The sequence below is a fragment of the Protopterus annectens genome, chromosome 6.part1 (genome assembly GCF_019279795.1).
Source record: "Protopterus annectens isolate FY-2018-M chromosome 6.part1, PAN1.0, whole genome shotgun sequence".
Taxonomy (NCBI): domain Eukaryota; kingdom Metazoa; phylum Chordata; order Ceratodontiformes; family Protopteridae; genus Protopterus; species Protopterus annectens.
The window spans coordinates 58,546,971-58,569,570 of record NC_056738.1 but is presented as its reverse complement, the minus strand read 5'-3'; the positions used below and the strand labels follow the sequence as shown (position 1 = coordinate 58,569,570).

The 22,600-nt window shown below is 35.5% G+C and overlaps 1 protein-coding gene across 1 annotated transcript in view; it reads left to right on the top strand.

Annotated features, from left to right (window-relative positions):
* LRP2 (LDL receptor related protein 2) overlaps window positions 1–22,600 on the top strand; it is a 1,335,386-nt gene that overhangs the window by 1,124,572 nt on the left and 188,214 nt on the right. Inside the window, exons 65-66 of the mRNA XM_044075346.1 lie at window positions 2,603–2,734; window positions 21,009–21,152. Of these exons, the coding sequence (XP_043931281.1) occupies window positions 2,603–2,734; window positions 21,009–21,152 (276 nt within the window). The remainder of the gene's footprint in view (window positions 1–2,602; window positions 2,735–21,008; window positions 21,153–22,600) is intronic.

Genomic DNA, 22,600 nt, shown 5'->3' with positions numbered 1-22,600 from the left:
CTGCTACCTTTCAGTATCCTACACAATCATTAGCTCCTTCCCAGCACTTAGGTGACATTCCATGTCATGTGAGTCAGTTTCCATTGTCATGCTCTTATCCATGTTAATTCTTCCTGCTCCCATCTGACATCTGACTGGTTTTGCAGCTGACCCCCAGCATTTTCTTTACTGGTTATAAACATGCATGGTGGCTGCAGAAGTCGATACAGATTTTACAGACTGAGCAGGTCTGGGCTATGTGAATCATTTACAGTCACTACCAAGCCTGGCTTGTGGGCCTTAGCATTCCTGATTTGGATAAGGTTCTATGGATTTTTAAATGTCCCCAATGTTCAAATTCCATCACATGGAGGCATATTTTGTACTACTGTTTATTTGGTAAGTACTTTTAGACTAGCTTGCCAGGGGTGACTCTACCAGCAAGACCCCTCCAGCATGGCAAGATTTTGAAAATACATAAGTGTATGAATATACATTATTAATAAATGCGGCTATACTATGTGTTTGTGTCTGGCTATTATGAAAACACCCAGAGTATTTAAAGTATAGTACTTAAGTGTAAGAGACCATCAAGCACATAAAAGCAGCTAGATTATGGCAGAACAAAGATATTTTTGGGTACAGGAAAGCATTTACACATACAGAGGATCTAATTTTCATACCTGCATAATTTAGGAAGCCAAGAAGCAGTGCATAAGTGGCAGTTATAAGCTAGTGTGTCATACCTCCTCAGAATTAGTGTGATCATTAAACATAGGGTAGTATGGTTGTTATATTAAAGTAAATGTGAGTGCCAATTAATTCACCTAAAAAGCAGAATGGCCACCCAGGCTATCCTGCTGGCTATATACATACAAAACTTGATAAGTAATACTTTATCCAACATCATTTCTTCATCATCTTTACACTCACAGGGTTATTTTCTAGTTTGGTACTACTACGAATGTTTACTCTGAGATTAGTGATTATAGCCCAAGTCACTTCAACCATTTGTAATGATCTGACACAAAGTTTGTGATTGCTGACATCTTTAATATTAATGGGTATTCTTATTGGATGGTCAGTGTAGCTTAAGCCCTGCTTCCGTCTTTTAAATGATGCTTCTTTCAATATACTTCACTTCATCTCAAGCATGCTGATGAAAATATTCATATGTCTGTCAGTTTAGTTCTAAGGTGAGATGTGCGCAGTGTTTTACGAAGGCCACACTTTTGCTAAAATTCAGACACTTCATTTAAACCTTTATACTTGTAAATACTGAAACAACATATAAACATAATTAACTTAAGAATTGCATTTGAGAATTCTTGACAAATCTTTTCACATTTTATGCCCAAAGCAGTTATTAAACTTTAGCCCACTGGTATAAACCCTTGCCCATATTTTGTGCCTAATGTAACTGAGACATAACCTGTCTCCAGGTTAAGTAACGGCCATGTTATTTCATGACATGGTCCCAATTTGTGCTATATTTTTCTGCAGGATCAACATGCTATTGTATTTTCACATTTATTATTGCTTTTGAAAAATACAAAAAGAGTAGAAAAGAATAAAACTAAATGCATGAATATTTTTGTCAAAAATCTTTCTATTGCATACATAGAACAGCAACAATAATGTTTTGAATAATAAACATGAGCATATTAACAAGTTTTCATTTATAAGTATAAAAAATAAAAAATTCCCACAGTTTACTGTATATACATCCAAACAGATCATGAATACATTTTCAGTTGTAGGAACCTTCGTGTCATGAAGGAAATGGTGTTGTCAGTTTTGATCAGTATCAGACCTGGCTAATGAAAAGATAAAGAAGTTTTATTTTTGCTCAGAACATCCTTTATCATTTTAACAAGCTTGCCACATGTGAAAGACATTACTGAACTTATAAACCTTTATCTTACAAGCGGAGGGACCTTATATAACCTGAACTGTATGTTTGGTATCAGAGTTGTGAAGACTACATTGTTCATAATATATAAAATTAGCTTATTATTTCAAGGATTATTCCCACAATTTTGTGTAGGTGGAGTATTATGAACAGTTAAACAGTATCCATTTCTTGTCTGTATTCATTTTCAATAAAAGGATTAGTGATGGAATTTGAACATCAGATGCACATTAATGGCAAGAACAGGAAAATATGAATGCTAACTGCCATTGTATGACTGCAATAGTCTTAACTACCAGCAGTGACTGACATGTGTGACACCTGATTTGATATCTGGGGGATGTGGTACTAATAAATGCTCCAATAGTTCAGGGCTCATGGTAGGGAATTTTATAGTGGTATAATTTACATGCACAAAAACTATCAAATCTACAAGAGTAATAAGAGTAAATTGAGTATGCACCTGTTGATATCAGATTTTTCTAGCCTGTACTTACATATCAATACAAGCATATGCATTAAAATCAGTTTTTTTGAGTGTACAGGATATATTAATAACCACATATTTCTGGCACACTGCAGAAATCCATGTTAAGGTTTGGAAATACAAATGCACCCTGTAATTTGATTAATGAAATATATACATTATGATGAAATGTACTTTTAAACTGCATACTAATTTAAAACCCCCACTATTTTGTATTTTTTCAGATATTAATGAATGTGACATATTTGGAACATGTCCCCAGTTATGTCAAAATTTCAAGGGAAGTTATGAGTGTTCTTGTGCAGAGGGATTTAGGTCTGTTGGTGATCAACAAGGAAAGCAGTGTGCTGCCATGGGTAAGTCATATTTCTTGCCTATTTTTGTTTAGCACAGGAATTTCATTTACAGGAAAGATTCATGAGGATAAGCCTGAAGAGTAACAACACTTACCACCTTTACTTAATGAGGTCTCCCTCTTGTTCTGATTAGGTGAAGCATGCAGCCAACAGTACAACAGTTACATTTCATGAAATGCTTTAGTAAATACACTATGGGAATATTCAGGTTAGCTTGGCATATAGGAAACTACATGCTGTAGCTGACATTGGGTGGGAAGTAGAGGTTACAAGATGTTAGACAGCTGATCACCATTGAATCTTATGGTGTGATTTGTATTTGCAATTGGATGTATCATTCGATACTTGTTTATAAAATCATCATATATTAATGAAACAAGTGATTTGGAAGGAGGCAGGTCATTTTCCTTGACAGTGTAGCAGGATATAGTCATTGATTTGTTACATCATAGAGGATGATGGTGTCATCTGAAGGAATTCTTTGAGATGGTGTATGTTGGAGCTGATATGAATTTAAAGAATGAAAGTTATCCATGGAAATAAGTTGAAGACTTAATTATGATAATGTAATAAGTGATGTTATCTAAATGTACTGTCACAATTCGGGAACCTTGTTCATCCTTTCTTCTCTTTTTTGAGCAATGTGTTCTACACCGAGCATTGCTCCTGCAGTCACTTCTTCCATCATCTATAAGCTGCTTGTGAATTTACACGTTTTACCCATTAGCTGCAATAATGACAGATTTATTTTACTTTGTACTTGAACTGCATACTCTTCCCTTCACCTTCTACTTGATACACATTTCTGGATATCCCAAAATTTGATAACTATAATATATATTTAACTGTCTGTATTGCTTTCCTTTTTAGTTCCCCAAAGAGGGCGCATCTTAAAGATCAAGTTCAAAGCTCTGACTCTCCTAACAAAATCAGACGCTGTCTGCTTTGAATGGTATAGCCTCCAAATTCATACTGCCCCCCCCAAAAAAAATAGTTAATTAATTGAAATAAAAAATAAATGTATTCTAGCATGAATGCAGCATGGAATTCATGCACACTCTGTTAATCGCCTCATGACACTTAGCAGCATGATGTTATGATTCAGTGGCATGCTGTAGTCTGAAATAACCTGATTGCTGGGCTTTATAATACTTAGAAATTAAAAGAAAAGTCACAGGACGAGCACCACAACAAAAATAATCATTAATAAATAATGTGCTTATTCAGTAAATATTTCTGTTGTTGGAGCGCTTGTCCTGTGACAATAGTGTTCTGATTCTGCTGGACTCCACTGTTTTACTGCAAGTGCTCCAAGTAGGGGGAAGAAACTGAGACCAGAAGATGTCTGCACCCCAAACAACATCAGCACTCCAAACCCTTCATAGGAGAGAGCTTTGAAGGACATAATCATGAAGATAGCTGAATGGCTTTTACAAATGTTTTATTTTCACAGAAATTAATTGTTTTATATGAAAATAAGACCTAAGTACCCACTGCATGCCAATTACTTCCCATAAGGCAGTAATCCATTTTTTGCTTTAAATGTGATCTTTAAGGAGCCGTATTGTTTCTGTGATTCACTATGATTATAGTATGGCTTGTGATGACAATATACAGTGCTCACCATTTGTGACTTTTTCTATATGTTCTTTTTCATTTTTCCTTTTATTCACCCTTACCCCCCTTCATCAAAAATCTGTGACCCTCAGCCTTTGTTATTAACTTATTTATTCATTAACCAAGTAAATGAACAGTTTTTTGGGGTCCTTTTCAGTCACGACCTCATCCTCAAAGGCAAGGGTAAAAAACTGCATATATGCTAGCAGTTTTTTGTGTAGGCAGTCAGCTGACATGTTTTGGGGAGATGAGAGGAAACTGGAGTATCCAGAAAAAATTCATGTAGGCAGAGCAAGGGCATACAATCTCGAGGCACAGTGACTGAAAACCAGGACTGAACCACAGACCTTTGTGATGCAAAGTTCTTACACCTACGCTACCATGCTCCCCAGGGCCATTTCCTTTTATGTTTCAAATGTATAAATGAAATATATATTGCATTTGTTTTTATTATTTTTGTCCTACTTCTTTCTTGAAACATACTAATCAGTATAAATTATTTGGCAGTTAGTCTCCTACGTTGCAACTTCAGAAAACAGTACTAAAATGTCATGAAGCTAGATCACTAAAGATGACAGAAATTTAATAATTATTAATTCTTCAGCCATAAGGTCAGAAAGTAATGATGATTTTTCAGGGCTGACTCCAACATAAACTTTAGAAAACTGACTTATTTAAATACATACTTCAAAATATAGATGTAAAGTAGATATACAATTCATAATGTGAATAAAAATAAACCACTTAATAATTATTTGATAGTGATTTTTTTGGAAATGGCATTGTTGAAAAATCTCAGGTTTTGCTTTAGAAATAATTAATGGTTGTTTTAATAGAGTATATAACTTACAGTGAGGTTTGACAAACTTAAAATCAATCGATTTTTATGATAGATAAAGATCACTTTCATGTTGGTAGGCAGCTTTGTCTGCAGTCGGTTATTTCTGCAAAAGCAAATTTTCTAAGTTGTGCATCTGAGATTTCACAGCACCTTTGTTGTGTATTTGTTCTTTAGAACTTTTAATTTTTGTGTAGTGTTATGTAATTCTTTTTAGTAGTCTAAGGTATATTAACATATTTATTAATTTGTACAACATATGTGCAAATACTTCAACATTTAGCATATTGTTTCACCAAACAAATTAGATGCACCACTGAAAATTGGCGGATGCAATTTGCCTACTCGTATTTATTCTACTTTATGGAGCACTAGGAGATGAATGTATAACAAAGGGAATTATACAGGAATTTGTCCCCTCCCCCTTAATTATATCACGTTCATATCCTGCGTAAATGAGGAAAGTGCAAGGTTTGCATTGTAACATCATCCTTTGTATAAAAATCATGTTGGCTGTCTTTAGGTTGACAAAAAATGTCTCTTAATAAAACAGTACCCTCTAAAAAGAGGACTGGACTTAGATCATCAGTACTGAGGTTAGACATGCTGCTGTCTTGCAATCAGTCTAGAATATATCCAGGTTTAATGGCATCTGGTTTTCTGTAGAACAATATCAACCATATCATTCTAGCAAAAGCAATGTATGTAAGAATATATGTGTAAATCAATATAGTTTAAGGATTCTTAAACTCATATATTGTATAATCCACAGTTTACATGCTAGGTGTTACAGACATTAATCTGATCCATTATTATTTTGACCTAGCAGTCTATAAATTCACTGTATTACTGAATTTTAACCTACATGATTCAGTTTAAAGCACTGTGTGTGTGTGTGTGTGTGTGTGTGTGTGTGTGTGTGTGGGGGTGAAGGTAACATTTTACCCACATGTAAACTATAATTAAAATAGATTCATCTCTTGTAACTTTATAGTCTTCAGCAAACAAAACAGAGGTGGTGAGTGGTCAAAATAAATTGTGATTAGTGATAAACAAAATGTAAATTCTTAGAAAAAGAAGCACCAAATCCTACCAGAGGAATAAATGGTCCACCAATAACGTCCAATGCCAATGGCTATGCCAATATTGTAATGGGTCATTGGGAGAATAGATGTATTTTAAGGGATTTTGAGCAAGTAATCTTTTATCAGAGATTCATAGATGATCTTTTTTTGCTGTGGAATGGGGATGAACAGTCCCTCATACAATTTCACCGATATTTAAATTCAACCACCCTTTTCCTTAAATTTACCCTAAATTGCTCTAGAAATTCAGTAGAGTTTTTGGATGTTACTGTTTTCAGATCAGCTGAAGGTAGCCTCTCCACCAAGACCTTTAGAAAGAACTGTTATATGAATAATTATCTATACAGAAACAGTATGCATACCCCATATATTTACCGTAACATAGTTAAAGGCCACAGGCTGCAAGCTTCTCGACATAATGTCAGTGACTCTGATTTTCTGAATGAAACTTCTGCCCTATAAACTAGGCTTGAGAGGAGGGGCTATAATGGTTCTGAGGTTGATGCAGGTTGATGCAGCTCTAAAGAATGTAATACATCTGAGAAGAAAGGAAGGTAAACCCTATTACTCAGATGGCCCTTGGGATAAACTGCACATTAGGCAAACCAATTCCCTTAGGGCCCCCCTTACATACTCCAGCAATATAAAACAAACTGAGAATATTATAAAGAATAATTGGCAGATACTCAACACTGATAATGATGTAAGGGCAGTTTTGGGAAGAAAACCAAGTTTTATATATAAAAATAAGAAAAAATTAAAGAGAATGCTTTGCTATCCAAAGGTCGGTGCAGAGGCCATTACACCCATGACCCCTTATGGTACTGTGCCATGTTCTAGGTGTAATTGGTGCAAGTACATAGATAGCAGCAGTGAATTTTTACATCCTGGTACAGGCAGGCACTTGAGGTTTACAGCTAGAACAGACTGTGATGCATGCCATCTGGTTTATTGGCTAGGTGTCAAGTCTGCTCTAGCTTTTACACAGGTAAAACTGATTGCAGGTTATGCGATAGAATTAGAGAACACATTTATAATATCAACAATTTGATATGCATAAATGCCTTAGCTAAACATGTGAATATATATGGGCCTGATCATAAGTTCAAATTTCAGGTGATAGAAGTAATAAAAGTTAACATACGGGGTGGTGACATTGAAAACAGAGTTGAAACATGTGAATTGAAATGGATAATTAGGATGAGGGGAACTAAGGGTAAAGGTTTAAATGATAAACTATGCATTAAGCCAGTTTTAAAGAATAGAATCTTTAGATAATGTATGTTTTATTATGCTTTTGTATGTTTTTATGTGGGGTGTGTTTTTAAATGCATTATTTATGGTTTAATCATGTGTTAAATGCTTGTTCTATTTGTTGTTGAATTCTATTGGTCAAGTTTTATTTAAATAACGGGTATGGTAATGCTTTTTGATTGTCTGAAGAAGCAGCATTGATAGCCATGAAAGTGCTTACAATAAACATTTTTTCCTTAATGCTGTTGTTCTGCCTTGGTTTGCTTCACCATTGCTTTTATTGGAAAATGTAAATTCTACCATCATCTTTTTTATTAGGCAGGAATATCTCTGACTGTGATCTATATAGGCTGTTAGCAGATAGAAGTATTATCTTGGTTCATTTTGGATATGTGTATATACTTCATACTCAGCACCTCTTGGACTACCAGAATACTCTTTTACTGTACTGGACTGTAGTCAATTATGTAATGTATTACTTTCTGAATGACTGTTTTCTAGTGTTTTCTATGGCAGCTTCTTTCACTTATGCATTCTAATCTTCATGACTTGGGCTAATTGTGCTATTGTCTGAGGTGTACCCTGACAGACTGCTTGACCGATGTCCTGAAATAAAGTAAGAAAAAATAATAATATCATTATAATGATAATAATAATCAAAACATCTGGAATTTATCTTCAAAGGATGCCTTTCATCCTGAATACTACCTACAAGCAATCTGCACTTTAAGGATAGTTAAAAAGGTATGTCCCACTCCTAGGATGTCAGCGTCATAGTCTGTTTAGAACTGGGGTGTAGCAAGTAAATTCCTTTTTGTACTCACAAGTTCTTTTTGCTACCACCCTTGGAGACCTGCACTTAAAAATGGGTGCATCTCTCAAAAGCTGCCCCCAAGTACTTTGTAAATACAAGTGACATTTTTGCCCGTTTCCCTCAAAATATTAAATATATTGTTTTAAATTAGCAATATTGCACCTGTTGTTGGAAGCATTTACTTAGACAGTTGCAGACGTAATATGACCTGAAAAAACATATTGATGTGATGGTCAGAAAAAAATGTACTCAGTGGAGTACAAAGAATATGCCTGGCTACATCATTAGTTTAGAAACTAACGAAACCCCCATTACACCGTTAGATTTTGCTGGAGTGACTGAATAATAACTAAAGATTTCCACTGAGGAATATGCAAATTTTATAAGCTAGGACACTGTAGAGGTATTAGTAAACGGATATTGTCTTATCTTCTCTTGTTTTTAATGCAAGCCTTTAAAGCCTGACTTACCACCCTGTTCATGTGTGTGGGGTAGACCTTTGTATGCTTTGCTAAGTCACAGAACCTGCTGCCTGACTAGTTTGTTGAATTGCCCCTCAGTGCCAAGCAGAACATTTCAGGCAGCCTGAACAGAGCACATCCAGCAGACATGAGTCATAAAACAATATTTGTTCATTCTATGAACAACAGTCCATCTCTTCTGTAGAGGAATATTCAGTACATTTATTGGACCACAGATGTTTAGACAGTGTTTAACATTTTTGAAGTATTTGTATTTTCTTCAACATGGCAGAGTATAAAGGGAAATAACTGTCTTGATTTAATGAGACTGTATTTGCAGAGTAAATACAGGAATTACTCCTTCCAGCTGTCACACTTCTCCATCTATTCTTTACAGTTAATTTCATTTCTTTGTGTGCTCCTGATGTTAAAGCTGTGCATTGTTTGCCAGTGTAGGTAATGGTAATAATTTACATACACCAGCAGTGAATTCCAGGTGGTCAGAAAGCAAGAACAGTTGCTTACATACATTGTGGTTTCACTAATAAATCATAACAGGTGTTAATTTTCAGTATAGGGTGTTCCACCAGTGAGACACAGCTGACAACTTGCCTTATATAAGTCTCCCATGTTGCTACACTTTGCATGGAAAATAATAACTTATTTACTAATGTAGGTAGTGCGGCATTATAGGTTTAATTGTTAATGATATCACATCATTATTTTTTAGCTTTAAGAAAATTTATAAGGGGCCTTTTTGCATCAAACACTATCAAATTTTAGCTTCCTCCTATTTCTAAGGGATTGATTTCTCAGGTCCAGTCTGGATACAGGAACCGTTGGACTGGGGCCTTTGGCACCCTCTATGCAGCAATGAACTCCTCACAAGCTTGAGCTTCTTTCCTGCCTATAAACCCCTGTCCTTCAGGCATCCATTAAGCTACAACAACATTTCCAATATCTGGAGCTATTAGAGGAGGTTTTTAGCATAGTTTTTGTGCAGATAACTGAACTTGGCTTGTTCATAGGTGTGTACTAGGCTAATGGCTGTGGAGCCTTTACAAACCTAGCCCATAGGATTACCCTAACATCATGCCACTAGACCTTACTTCCCAGTGCCTCTGTCGAGTAGAACCACTGGAGTGATCTCCGGGGTGAATTTTCTATTTCCTACCCACTCATCAAGGTTTCTCTTGAAGAGGGCCAGTGAGGTGCTCTATTTGACATGTATGAGAAGTCTATTCCATAACAAGGGCAGACTCTGGGTTATGAAACTGTCCCTCCAGCATGTTCTGTTGATTGTGGTAATGAGGTTGAGGTCACTGGAGTATGTGGTGCGGAGGGATTTGGATTGTAATCTCTTTGTCAGTGTAATATAGTAATAGAATAATTTTCATAGCACTTTCTTAACTGCCTTCTCGATTCCTTTTTTTTCTATACCTAATTATCTTCCCACATAACCTCCCCAACCTTTTTCAGTCCCATAGGCCTCTCTAGTCTCCCTCTCCGTTTCTATCTGAGTTTTTTTGTCTCAAGTGTGACCTAAGTTAGTCGATACAGACTTGTTTTCCATCTATCAGAGAGGTTTTTGTGGTTTGAATTGTGATCAGAGTTAGTAGCTACGGGTGTGTCAGATTATCCATCCTTTGGATGACACAATAAACAGAGGCCCCATCTGCTTGAGTTGGATGTAGCTCAGGTGGATGTAAAATATTCCACAACACCTATTGAAATGAGTATGGGTCCTTTATTTATATACAAAAATAACTCTTATTTACAAAATATTAACATATTTACAAATATTTACAAATGTACAAACATGTAGATATACAAATCAGTTTACACATATTCATAATTTCCTTTACAATGATAGTAAATGTTCATCCCTATTAGACCCCCCCCACTCCTTTTTCCATAGCCCCCATCTGATTTTACTTAATATTATTGCTAAAATCTATTCAGCATTGAACATAATTTCATTTGTTCTGTTATTCCATATAACCCCTATGACATAAAATATTTTTTATCTGTTCTTTTAACAAACTCTTTACTTCTATTCTTATAATACCATATTTAATCACATCCATGTTTCTTTTATCCACTTCTTTTATATCTTCAAAAAGATCTTCTTTACATAGTTTTTCCCATAACTTTTTTACTCTTTTACATTTCAAAAACAAATGTTTCATAGTTTCTTCTTCTTGATAAAGTGAACATGTTCTATCACTTTTCTGTTTGTATGGCATATTTCCTTTTACTGGCATTTTCTCTATTACCAGTCTCCACAAAAATTCTAGACATTCTACTTTCTGATTACACCATTGTTTCTTGTTTTTATAGATTTAATGTTTTATTTGTTAGATTTTTTCCTAAGGTTTTACATAGTAATGTTTTATCATTACAGTCTTGTACCACACTTTTATATTTTTTTCTATGCAATCAAATTTTATTTTCAAGATAAATATTTTTTTCTTGATAACATTTTATAACTTCATTTATACTCTCCTTTTCTCTTTTACTCTTTTTTTACCATACTCCAACATTTAGTCGTACTTATATTTATACAGTTTTACTACTAATCTCTCATCCTTTTCATTTATCCACTTTAACACTCTGTACAAATTTAATGAAGCAGCAAACCACTGGGTTAATATAGCAATAACCCACACCTGGGTGTGGGTAATGCTGGATTTTACCCATGGTTGGTGTGGTTTGGTCATGAGGGCGAAGCCCGAGTGGCCAAGCAAAGACAACCATGGGTAAATCCAGCATCACCCACACCCAGAAGTGGGTTATTGCTATTATACAATGACATTATTTAAGAAAAAAAAATACTTTTCTTAAATAATGGCATTGTATAATGCCTCCTTGCTGCCCTTCTGCAGCTGTCTGATATTCTGCGGCAGTTCTGATGTACTGCGCATGCATATGCTTACGCAGTACATCAGAGCTGTGGACAGAAGCAATGGAGAAAGCAAGATCTCTGTTGCTTTTTACAAACTGTCTCGCTATGTTATAGGAGTTTAACATAGCGAGACAGCTTTAAAAAAACAACAGAGAATCTCTGTTGCTTTTTTTAAAGCTGTCTCGCTATGTTAAACCCATTTAACATAGCAAGACACCTTTAAAAAAAGCAACGGAGATAGGAAGATCTCCATTACTTTTTTTAAAGCTGCCCCGCTATGTTAAACTCATTTAACATAGTGAGACAGTTTGTTAAAAGCAACGGAGATCTTGCGTTCTCCATTGCTGTAAAAAAAGAATTATACTAATGAAAAAAGTCTGGGCGACTGGACCTTTTTCCATTACTATAACTCTGATTTGCAATGTGCATGCTGACCAATCAGCATGCATGTTTTGGAATATTAATGGGGGGTCGTTGTATAATTAACCTTAAACCACCGCCACCTTTATTTACATATAAAACTTCTCTTTTTTTGGCTTTAATCTAGAACCCCATATAAATGAAAAAAAATTATGTGGAATAATTCCTTTTCAAACACTGTTGGCAACATAAATACACTTGCTAAGTATGCTACTTTCCCATCAGTACTGAATTTAATAAAATAAGCCTTTTTTGTGAATGATAATTTATATGTTCTCCAGAGAAGACAGGTTTGTTTTATTTCTTCTATTGTTTTTTACTCATTGAATTCTACTTGCATCTTTATTCACAAGTTTTATACCTAACACAGACATTTCATTCATTGTAAAATATATACCCTCTATCTTTACTACATCACCTAAACCTTTACTTTTTCTCTTTATTTAAAGCCATTCCTATCACCTCTAGGCACTCATTTGTGCACGCTATTACTTATTTTATCCAATTTTTTTTGCAGTTATTATAATGTCATCTGCATATGTTAACAGAACTGAAATTCTTAACCCTTCAGGTGTTATAAACCCCACCACCTTCATTTTGTAATTTATTTTATATACTATTGCATTCATAACTACTACAAAGAGTATACAACTCATTGGACATCCCTGTCTTATACCTCTCTTCATATGTACCTTTTGGCTTAACCAGCCATTTACAAGTATTTTTATTTTATTATTACTATACACTGACATACATAATTTCCTAACTTTTTTACTTAGATTATATTCTTTCATTATTACCCATAAGATTTCATGTCCAGTTGTGTCAAATGCCTTATTACTGTCTCCTATCATGATTTTCACTTGTTTTTTTCAGTTCATAATATCATCTGCAACTTCTCTATTATTAATCATTCCTCAGTACTATTGGTCTCCAGTTTTTAATTTTCTTCTATCTTCCTTCTTCTATATCAGTTTAAGTATTCCAGTACAACATTTTTATACATAAAATCTTCATTTAACTGTTCATTTAAAATCTTTAAAAATATATATTTTTTTGCCAGTTCTCTTAAATTTTATACATTTCTTACCCCATTCCATCTGGTCCTATAGCTGAATCTATATTTACTTTTCCTAATACTTTATCTACCTCATTTTAAAGAAACCTTTCCCAACTTTTTATTCTCCTTTTCTGTTAATGTTTTGACTTTCCATGTTTTATCCACTACATTTTTTTTCTTTAAACATTTCTTGTACAAATTGTACTGTACTGTTCATAATAGTTTATTGAGCGAGCTGTTTCTATTTCTTCTTTTACATTTTTTCTCTCATTCAACTACCATCTTCCTTTACTAATCTGCTTAAATAACTTGCTACTTCTTCCCTTTTTTCTTCTAAAAAGTATCTTTACTTATTTAACAGTTCTTGTATTTTTCTTGATTTCTTTCATATAATTCTTTTTCTTTGTCAAAGTACTTTCTTTTATTATTTTCTGAATCTTCCAATGCCTTGTTTTATGTTCTTTTATATTTAATTTCTCCACTTTTCTCACATCATATTGTCACTGTAAAAAATGTATATTTTTCCTTAAATATCATCTACCATTCAGACCAATATTTATAAAATGTTCTCACAGTAATATGATCTTTTCATAACTGTATTACTAATCTCTTTCCTTCTTTATTGTATGCTTTTTCATTTATACTTTTTATTCCTTTGTCTATTTTTATGTATTCCTTGTTTTCCTTTATCTCCAGCCATATTGTGAGATGACCAGAAAATTCTGTTTCAACTACCTCTCTTCCTATAACTAAACCTTCTGATACTATAAAATATTCTATTTCAGTTCTATACATGTCCCTTTTGTAAGTCCATGAATTTTTGTCCCGATGTTTTAACTTGCACATCTTATAACCGCTAATATTTTTCGTATATAATTTCCTTTCGTTTTATACTTGCCTCTTAAATCATAACTAAAGTCTCTTGTTATTATAATATTCATATTTAAGACTACATAGTCTATAATCTGATAAAATAAGCTTTCCCTTTCTTTACAATTAGTATAAGTATATAATGTTATAGTTTTATATACTTGTTCTTTCCATTTTAAATCTACAATGTATAACCTTCCCATTTTTGCTAAAGTTGCATCTAATATATTTACTGTATTTCTACAGAATGTGGCTATTCCAAAACATCTCACATTTCCCAAATTTCAGATTATCTTCCCTTCTCTTAGTTTCTTTGTTTGTAATCTTTCTTCATTTGTTAAAAATGTTATGTCTTCTAATGTAATTAGATCTACATCATATGTATTACACCACTCCAAATCCATATTCTTGTTACTAGGTTAATACTTTTCACATTTACTGAAAGCACTCTAAAAATGTTAATTTTCCTTAGATTCATGATATTATAAATTCCTCACTAATTAGTAGGCTAACTTTTTAATAGGCCATTTCAAGCCTAGTCAATTTCCATTCCAAAGGTGAAAATCAAACACTGTACCTTGTGTCTGTGAGTCAAACAACTTAACCATTATACCAACCCCATATTCTTTTTCATCCATTTCCTTTTTTTGTACTTATTCCTCTAAATATTCTTGTTCTGTCTTTTATCCTATTGCCAACAGAATTCTGTTATTTTTATCTTTTACTAGTTCCCAATATTTGTCTTCTTTATCACTTATTTCAGAACCTTTTTCTATGTCATCTTTAATATTTTTTCTCATCTAAATTTTCTTATATTTCTACTTCTACTAAAATTTCTTTTCTTTGTTCATTTTCTTCTATTTATTTTTCCTTCCTCATATTTTCCACTTTGCAGTTCATCTGTAAATGTCCAGTTTTGTTACATGTATAGCATTTCAACTCACATTTTTCACATAATGTTCCATTTCCTCACAAACATAACATTTTCTTTTGAAACAGTTACTTATCAAATGTCCTTTTCCACAAAAAAAGTTTTGGGGTGTCCCCAGTATTTTACAACACCCCTATTCCCCTAGATGTTTATCATGCTTGTTATATGTATAATGTTTCTCTTTCTATTTTTAGCAACATATTACAATCCCAGCCACCAGTCTAGAAACCCCTTTTGCCATAAATTTTTGCAATGTCCAGTACTCCTTTCCATAAAACTTTCAAATAAACTTTCAAACTCTCTTTATAACTCTGTTTGAAATTGTACATTAATCTTCTTTTTAGTTTCCCTGTTAAACGCTTTTATCACATAAATATTTCATTGGTTACAGTCTGTTTTTTTCATATTCTCCAAGAATATTTTCCATTAAAAAAATAGTCTCAAATATAATCTCACAAAATGTCTATTTGTTAATAAGAATAAATGCTCTTACCTCATGTGCTTTTACACTCAAAGGAGCTGTTACATTGCCCCACATTTTGTACCTGTCCATTTGTTGTTTTTTTTACTTTGAATCCTTACCTTGTACTTCCATTTTTCATTTTCTTCTGCCTTCTTTTCTGTTATTCTCCTTCCCCCTTCTTTTACTTCTTCTGCATATGTTTTCTTTTCAGTCTCACAACTCTGCTTCAGGATTGTATCTCCATCTTCCTTATGTATTTTCTCCATAATGTCCCACAAGGAAATGTCTCCTTTCTTTTCTGGCTCAATCTGCATAACCACTTCTTTCAGTAAATCATCCCACAACCCTCCTGACTAGAGAGTTGTAAATATATGGCCATCATTTGTCAACTCATTTCCAATCAAACAGATTTCTTTGAAACATGTTCTCAATATCCTGCACACATCTTTGGCCTCAATATTTGCTTTCTCTTCCACTTTTCTCACCACACCATTATCTCCTTTTCTGTTCATTTTATTCCTGTTTCTTCAGACCACTTCTGTGCCTGGTACAGAAACAGGGAGTGCTCTTGCAAAATGGGTCCCACTTGCAACAATGATGAATGGGAGAAGTTCCCTGATACCCTGTGTGACACCCCTGAACTGGCCTAGTAATCAAGGAGCCTCAATCCTCACCACTGGCAATAGTGGGGAATGTACACACTGGGAAGATGACAAGTACACACACAGTAAAGTGCAATTTCCCTTAAGAGCACACAGAGATCACAGTCAGTCTGGGGCTGATTTCTCACTCTTTTTCCAGATCCCCAATAAGATTCCCCACTGGCACAGCTATAGGGTTGAGATCTCAGCTAAGTGGCCAAACCAAGATCTCCAGTACCCTCTCTGTCCAGCCAGTGCTTTGTGTCCCTGCCCAAGCAGGTGACACACAAACACAGTCTTTGACATTTGATTTGTATACAAAGACACACACACACACACACACACACACACACACACACACACACACACACACACACACACACACACACACACACACACACACACACACACACACACACACACACACACTCCTGGGAAAGGCTGGCACAGGTTTACTAGCTATGCCTCCTTCTGCCCAGACTATAAGGTAGTTCCGACTGCCAGTAGCCACTCTTTATCAGCTACTTTAAGGCCCTTAACAAAGGGTGTCCAATCCTACTGTGTAATGTTGGTATTGATCCAAATGGTAGTTTGACCAAGAGCTAGGCTATTAGGAGTGGCCTGTACAGTGACACCAAATAGATATACAAGTATGCTAAGAGCTTAAATATCTCTAAACTGACCAGCCACAACTGAAAAGTTTAAATATATTTAATAATAAATAATGAAAGAACAAGGCAATGCTCAGTAAGTAATAAGTTACATCAGAGTTCAAAATCATAGGAAATATTTGAAACAACATTGCAGGACAGTCTCAAATAAATAAAGAAAACATCTAAGCTATACTTTACTATATTTCTGTTTGAATCTAAAAGAGTTACTATGCCCTAAACCTTACTTACAGAACAACAAGCAGGCAGAAGTGGTGAGTGGATGTTCTTGTTAGGTCAAAGACAAAATACAAAACTCCCCCTCTCTCTCAGAGAGTTCTTAAATTAATATCAAATATTACTGCTGGGTTAGCTTGGATGACATCACTTTTTGTCACCTGAATTTAGTTCTCAAGCTAAACCCCCATTGTCAGAAACTACCAACATTTTAGTATCTCCCTGTGAAAAGTACATATTTCTCAGATCTTTGCAACTGCTGGTAGACAGAAAACAATAAAACACTTACAAAACAAGGCAAAAGACACCCTAGTTCTAGACATCCTGTCTCCTTACTGCATTGAAACTAACTTTTATAGTACAATCGTAAAACAATTTAATTTCAACTATTTTCTTGCAGTTTTGCATGTTAACCCTCTATGTTCTAGTTCCCACTGTTAAAACATATAAATTTATGCATGTACAATAGTTTATATGCATTTCTGCTCTAATCCAGCAGGTCACTCTGAGGTCACGCATCCAGGCTCAGCACTGTACAAACTCTGTTCAACACACACTTCTGTACCAGCAGTTTAATATACACATAACATACAGTTCTAATACATTTGTAAGACAAACATATGAATCATGTTGATATTCATAAATGGCATATTATAAATCATATTAATATTCACAAATGACATATAATTATTTACAAAATTCCAGCTAGCTAGGCTAGCAGTATTTCCCTTTGTCACGCCTTGGCCAAATTTCCCATAGTAGTATAAACACCACCTTGGGTCTTTCTTGAAAAGAAGCCACTAGCCTAGTGGGGCTAGCACTTTTAACTTAGGAATAAATAAAAAAGGACCACCTGATTCCAACTGTTTTAGTTTCACTAATTCTGCTACATCTTCCCTCCCGATGAATGGAATACCATTATCTTAGGTTTGATGGACCAAGTTGAGGCCTTTAGCTAGTTTTATGCAATGCTGTCTTTTGCTGCTACTATCTAATTCATGCATAAGCTACAGGAATATAGCAGAAGAAATGCATAGATTCATTGATTGTTACTAGGATAACTACCTGAAGGGTTTCTAAGCCTAGCCAAGTTTTCCCTGAATAAATAATGATGTCCTGTATCTAAATTGGACATTGAGGACAAGGCATTTATGCACTGCCTCTGTCCATAAGGAACGTGGGTGCCAGGCCCAGTGTAAATTTCCTATTCCACATCACTGGTCTGGGTTGCTGTTAAACTGGTTAATAGACACACACAGCTTCACATGAATGTGAAGCCTGTTCCATAGGAGGGGCAGTCTGTGGGACAAGTATCTGTCTCGCCAGCATCCTCTGTTTAAGACATACACAATATTCAGTTCCTTAAACATTGTATTTCTGGTACTGCTTGACTTATGAATATGCAGGAGATTCATAATTGTTGGATTTGCAGGTGCCTTATAAGCCAGGCATAGATTATCCCTCAGTAATCTATTGGAGGTGAAGTAGATGGAAAGTGCTTTAAGGTGCACTGCATAAGGCAGGTTTGATACATCTTGTATTCTTTTTGTAAGGAACCTCTGAGGTCACTGTAGTTGCTGCACATGCTTGGTCAGGTACATTTTTAAGGAAACATTGTACTCTATGATTGGTTTGATAATGACTCTTTGGACCTAGATGCCATGCCTTTACTTATAACTTGTGCAAATGAAAAGAATTCCTCTCCACTGTGGCCACATGGTGGTCAAAGGCAAGGCTACTGTCTATGCATGTACCACTAGATCAACTCTTAAGGGTGTATTATCGGCATCATAATTAGCTGGGATGGTTGACTTCCCAATGGGTACAATTAAGAATTTCTTAGCATTGAGTTTAAAATCCTAGCTTTTGCACCATTTGTTAGTTCAGAGACAGGTCTTCTTGATGAATGCTAATGTCTGCAGAGGAGTCGATGATAACCCTCAACTTGCAATCATCTGCAAACTCAATCAGCCACAAACCTTTAACATATATAGATGCCAAAAAGGAGTGGGCCCAGTACAGAGCCCTGGAGGACTCTGTTAGTGACTGGACTCTTGATGTTGGGAGCTTCACCTGTTTTGAAGACCTGGGTCCTATCATTGAGCCTGCTGGCTGCCCAGTGAGTAATAAATCAGTTTATACCTAAATTAGTGAGCTTGTCTATAATGCCTGAATGGGGTATTGTATCCAAAGCCTTGGCCAGGTCGAGGTAAACTGTGTGAATAGTCTTGCCTTCATCCACTGCTTTGGTGACCCTCTAAAGAAAGTTCACCAGATTTAATAGGCATGATCTTCCTTTAACTAAGCTGAACTGTGGTGGGTCTAGCATTTGCAGGTTACTTATGTCATCATTTATCATATCCACGATGATTCTTTCCATGCTCTTACATATGAGGCTGGTCAGACTTATGGGCCTTTGTGCGGGAGAATGACTATAGCCAACTTCAATTCCTTAAGCACAAAACCTGACTGTAGGATCAAGCTGAAAAATAATTCAAGTGACTCATGGAGGTCGTATTTCATGTTTATTATTAAGCATCCCTGGATATTATCGAGGCCCATCAATTCAGTATTTTTCACCTTGGAAAATGCATTGATGATCTGTTCCCTAGTAATGGTTGGGGGGATTGTGCTATGCAGCATTTCCTTTGGACTATCTGGAGGGTGGGGGGGGGGGGTGAGGGAGGAATTTTAGCTGAACTTGTCAGACAAAGGGTTGCCAATGGCCTCTGGTTCATTGTGGGTGATTACATTTGCAGTATGTTCTGTGCACTGTTGGGTATTTCCCCTGATGTTATGGACATAGCTGTAGAAAGCTTTGTGGTTGTCCTTTACCTGAGAAGCAATTTTTTCTTCAAATTTAGCCTTTGAAGTATTAATTAATCCTCTTAGCTGCCTGTTTAGATTGGTCAGGTTGCTTTTAGTATGAATGGCTTTGTTCCTTCTACGCTTGGCCAATTTTTTTTTTCTTTTTTTGTATAACAGATTGATACTTTGATTCTACCAGGGTGACTTATCTTTTGAGTTTGTCTTACACTTAATATGAGTGGGCACAGCTTTTTCTATACAGCTGTCAATATGGCTGTACAGAGATTTTGTAAACAACTCAGCATGGTTGGGAGGGTGGCCTAAAGGTTAAGGTGTTTGCCTTGCAAGCATAACGTGCAGGGTTTGAGTCTCACAAGGGATAATTGGCTAGACTTAAAATGGCTTGCAAGGGCAGTTAGCTTAGTACTAATCTATGAACCTATATGCTATAGTTTTTACTTGGTTTGGGACTGCTTGGAATTTAGCCAAGGTGTCACTAAGTAGAAAGAGGTTAGCCTTGGAATAGTTCCTAAAGGTTTTTGTTTTTTGCTGGATCTCTGGATTTAATTTTTATTTCAAGAAATACTGCTTTATGGTCAGATCTGACAAGCAAAAATATTACATTGGGTGAAGGAACATCACAAAGCCAAACATGTTTGTACGAGAACTCAAGAATTTTCTTCCTTGGTAAGCAAGTGAATGAAAGTAAACAAATCTACAAATAATACAGAAAGTTAGAATCTTGTCCTTATCTTTAATTGTAAGATGTTTATTTATGAACTTCTTTTAAATACTTAAACCCCTAGAAAGTGGAAGAAAATGTAGCTCAAGTTTGAGCTTTCCGTGGATATATATTTTGTTTACATAATCAAAGAAAGTGCAGCATCTGCATAGATGTGTGTGTGTGTGTGTGTGTGTGTGTGTGTGTGTGTGTGAAAATGTTGCTACAAATATACATGTGTGTTCCTGCTGATGTGAACCTGCATACAGTTATTGAACTGTGCTAGTCCTTTGGATGGTGGGACTTCTACAACTTCATTTAATGACTCCAGCAAACCTAGTAACAGACTGGTTGTATGTGAGTAAGCAAGAACTGCTTTAGAAATACGTTATCTTTGTTAAAATAAGTGTCCAGCTTTGTGTGAAAATGTGTTGCAGCTAACAGCACATCATTGTAGGAAAAGGACACAGAAATCTTAATGTCTCTTTTTTCTTCACAGGAACACCCCCAATTCTGCTTTTGCCTGATAATATACGCATTCGACGCTACAATCTTTCATCTGCAGATTACTCTAATTATCTTGACAACGCTGACCATATCCAGGCCCTAGACTATGATTGGGACCCTGAAGGGCAACAGCTAAGTATGTATAAACAAGGGTTCCATTTTTTTGTGCAATCAGCAGTTGTTAAGTGATTCCAAAGAAGTCAGGTACATATGAAGTAGCAATGCTCTGAAACAATTCTACTTATAAAGTAAAGGCTAGTTCAGTAAACATTTGCTTTGCTGTGCTTTAACTTCTTTATTTTGCTTTGTTTATTTGCATGGTTATGCTTCAAGTGTTTTGAAAAGATTTTGAATTTTTGTAAATGTGACACACCACTAACACAAAAGTGAATTTGTATGAAACAATGGTATGGGGTTGGGAGGGTGGCCTAATGGTTAAGATGTTTGCCCTTCAAACACAAGGTGCGGGGTCTGAGTCTCACAAGGGATAATTGGCTAGGCTTAAAAATGCCTCGCAAGGGCAGTTAGCTTAGTACTAATCTATGAACCTATGCATGTTTAAGTGCAGCTTAAAAATACCACCCAAATCAAAAAACATTTCACATTATCAGTCAGATATGATAGACAGTAATTATCACTGATTTGGCAATATTCAATTGGGAATTGAGAAGGATGCTTGTGGAAAATGGTCTTTTTTCAGGAATATGTTCACAATGAAGTCAGTGTGATGGTAGAGTTTACGCATCCATAGATATTTAAAGAACTTGAGCAGTCATAGATTTATTTTAATGGTTAAATCATCTCTGTGATGCACAGGTATGAAGTAGTCACTGTGACACAGTTGGTCTGAGTTCTTTTAACTACCTGAGTGCAGGCATAGCAAGACGAAGTTGGAAATGAATGATGACATGCTTATCAGCTTGCATTCTCAGGAGTAAGGTGATGGGTTTGCTGTAAGGTGCTTGATGTCACAGCACTTGGGCAAGATTGGGACCACTGAAAATGTAGGCGAGTTAGGTGTCTGCAGTGAATGACATATCCAAGGCATTTAGAAAGCATCACCATGGAGATGGGGACAGTTATCTTTGCTTATATCACACCCATCCATGTGCCTAAGCACAATGCTAGGGTGTAAGCAGTAATGAATCTGTAGGCAAGTAATAAAACACTGTAGTCTGCTCTTCTTCTGCACCTTCCAGCTGTACAACTAAAATCATAACCCACTCTGATTGGTGGCCAGCTGTGCTAACCAAGTAGTCTTGTTACAATAATAATACGAATCATAATAATAATAATAATCATAATAAACTTTCTCAGGGATTCAGAAGTGCTGCATCTGCAATTGCGGCCATGTCAAGGCTGTTTACTGTGAGTGTGTGACAAGCGCCAAGGTTCAATAAAAATGCATGCAGCCAGGCCAGTGTGCATGACAAGCAGCTTAGTAGGAACCCATGAAGGATTGCTTTAGACCAACCTACAGCCAGAGTCAAGTACAAGCAGCAATGGAAAACACTGACCATGCACAAGCTTCTCAGTTAGGTGTCACAAGACCCCATGCACATATGGTAAGACTAAGGTGATAAA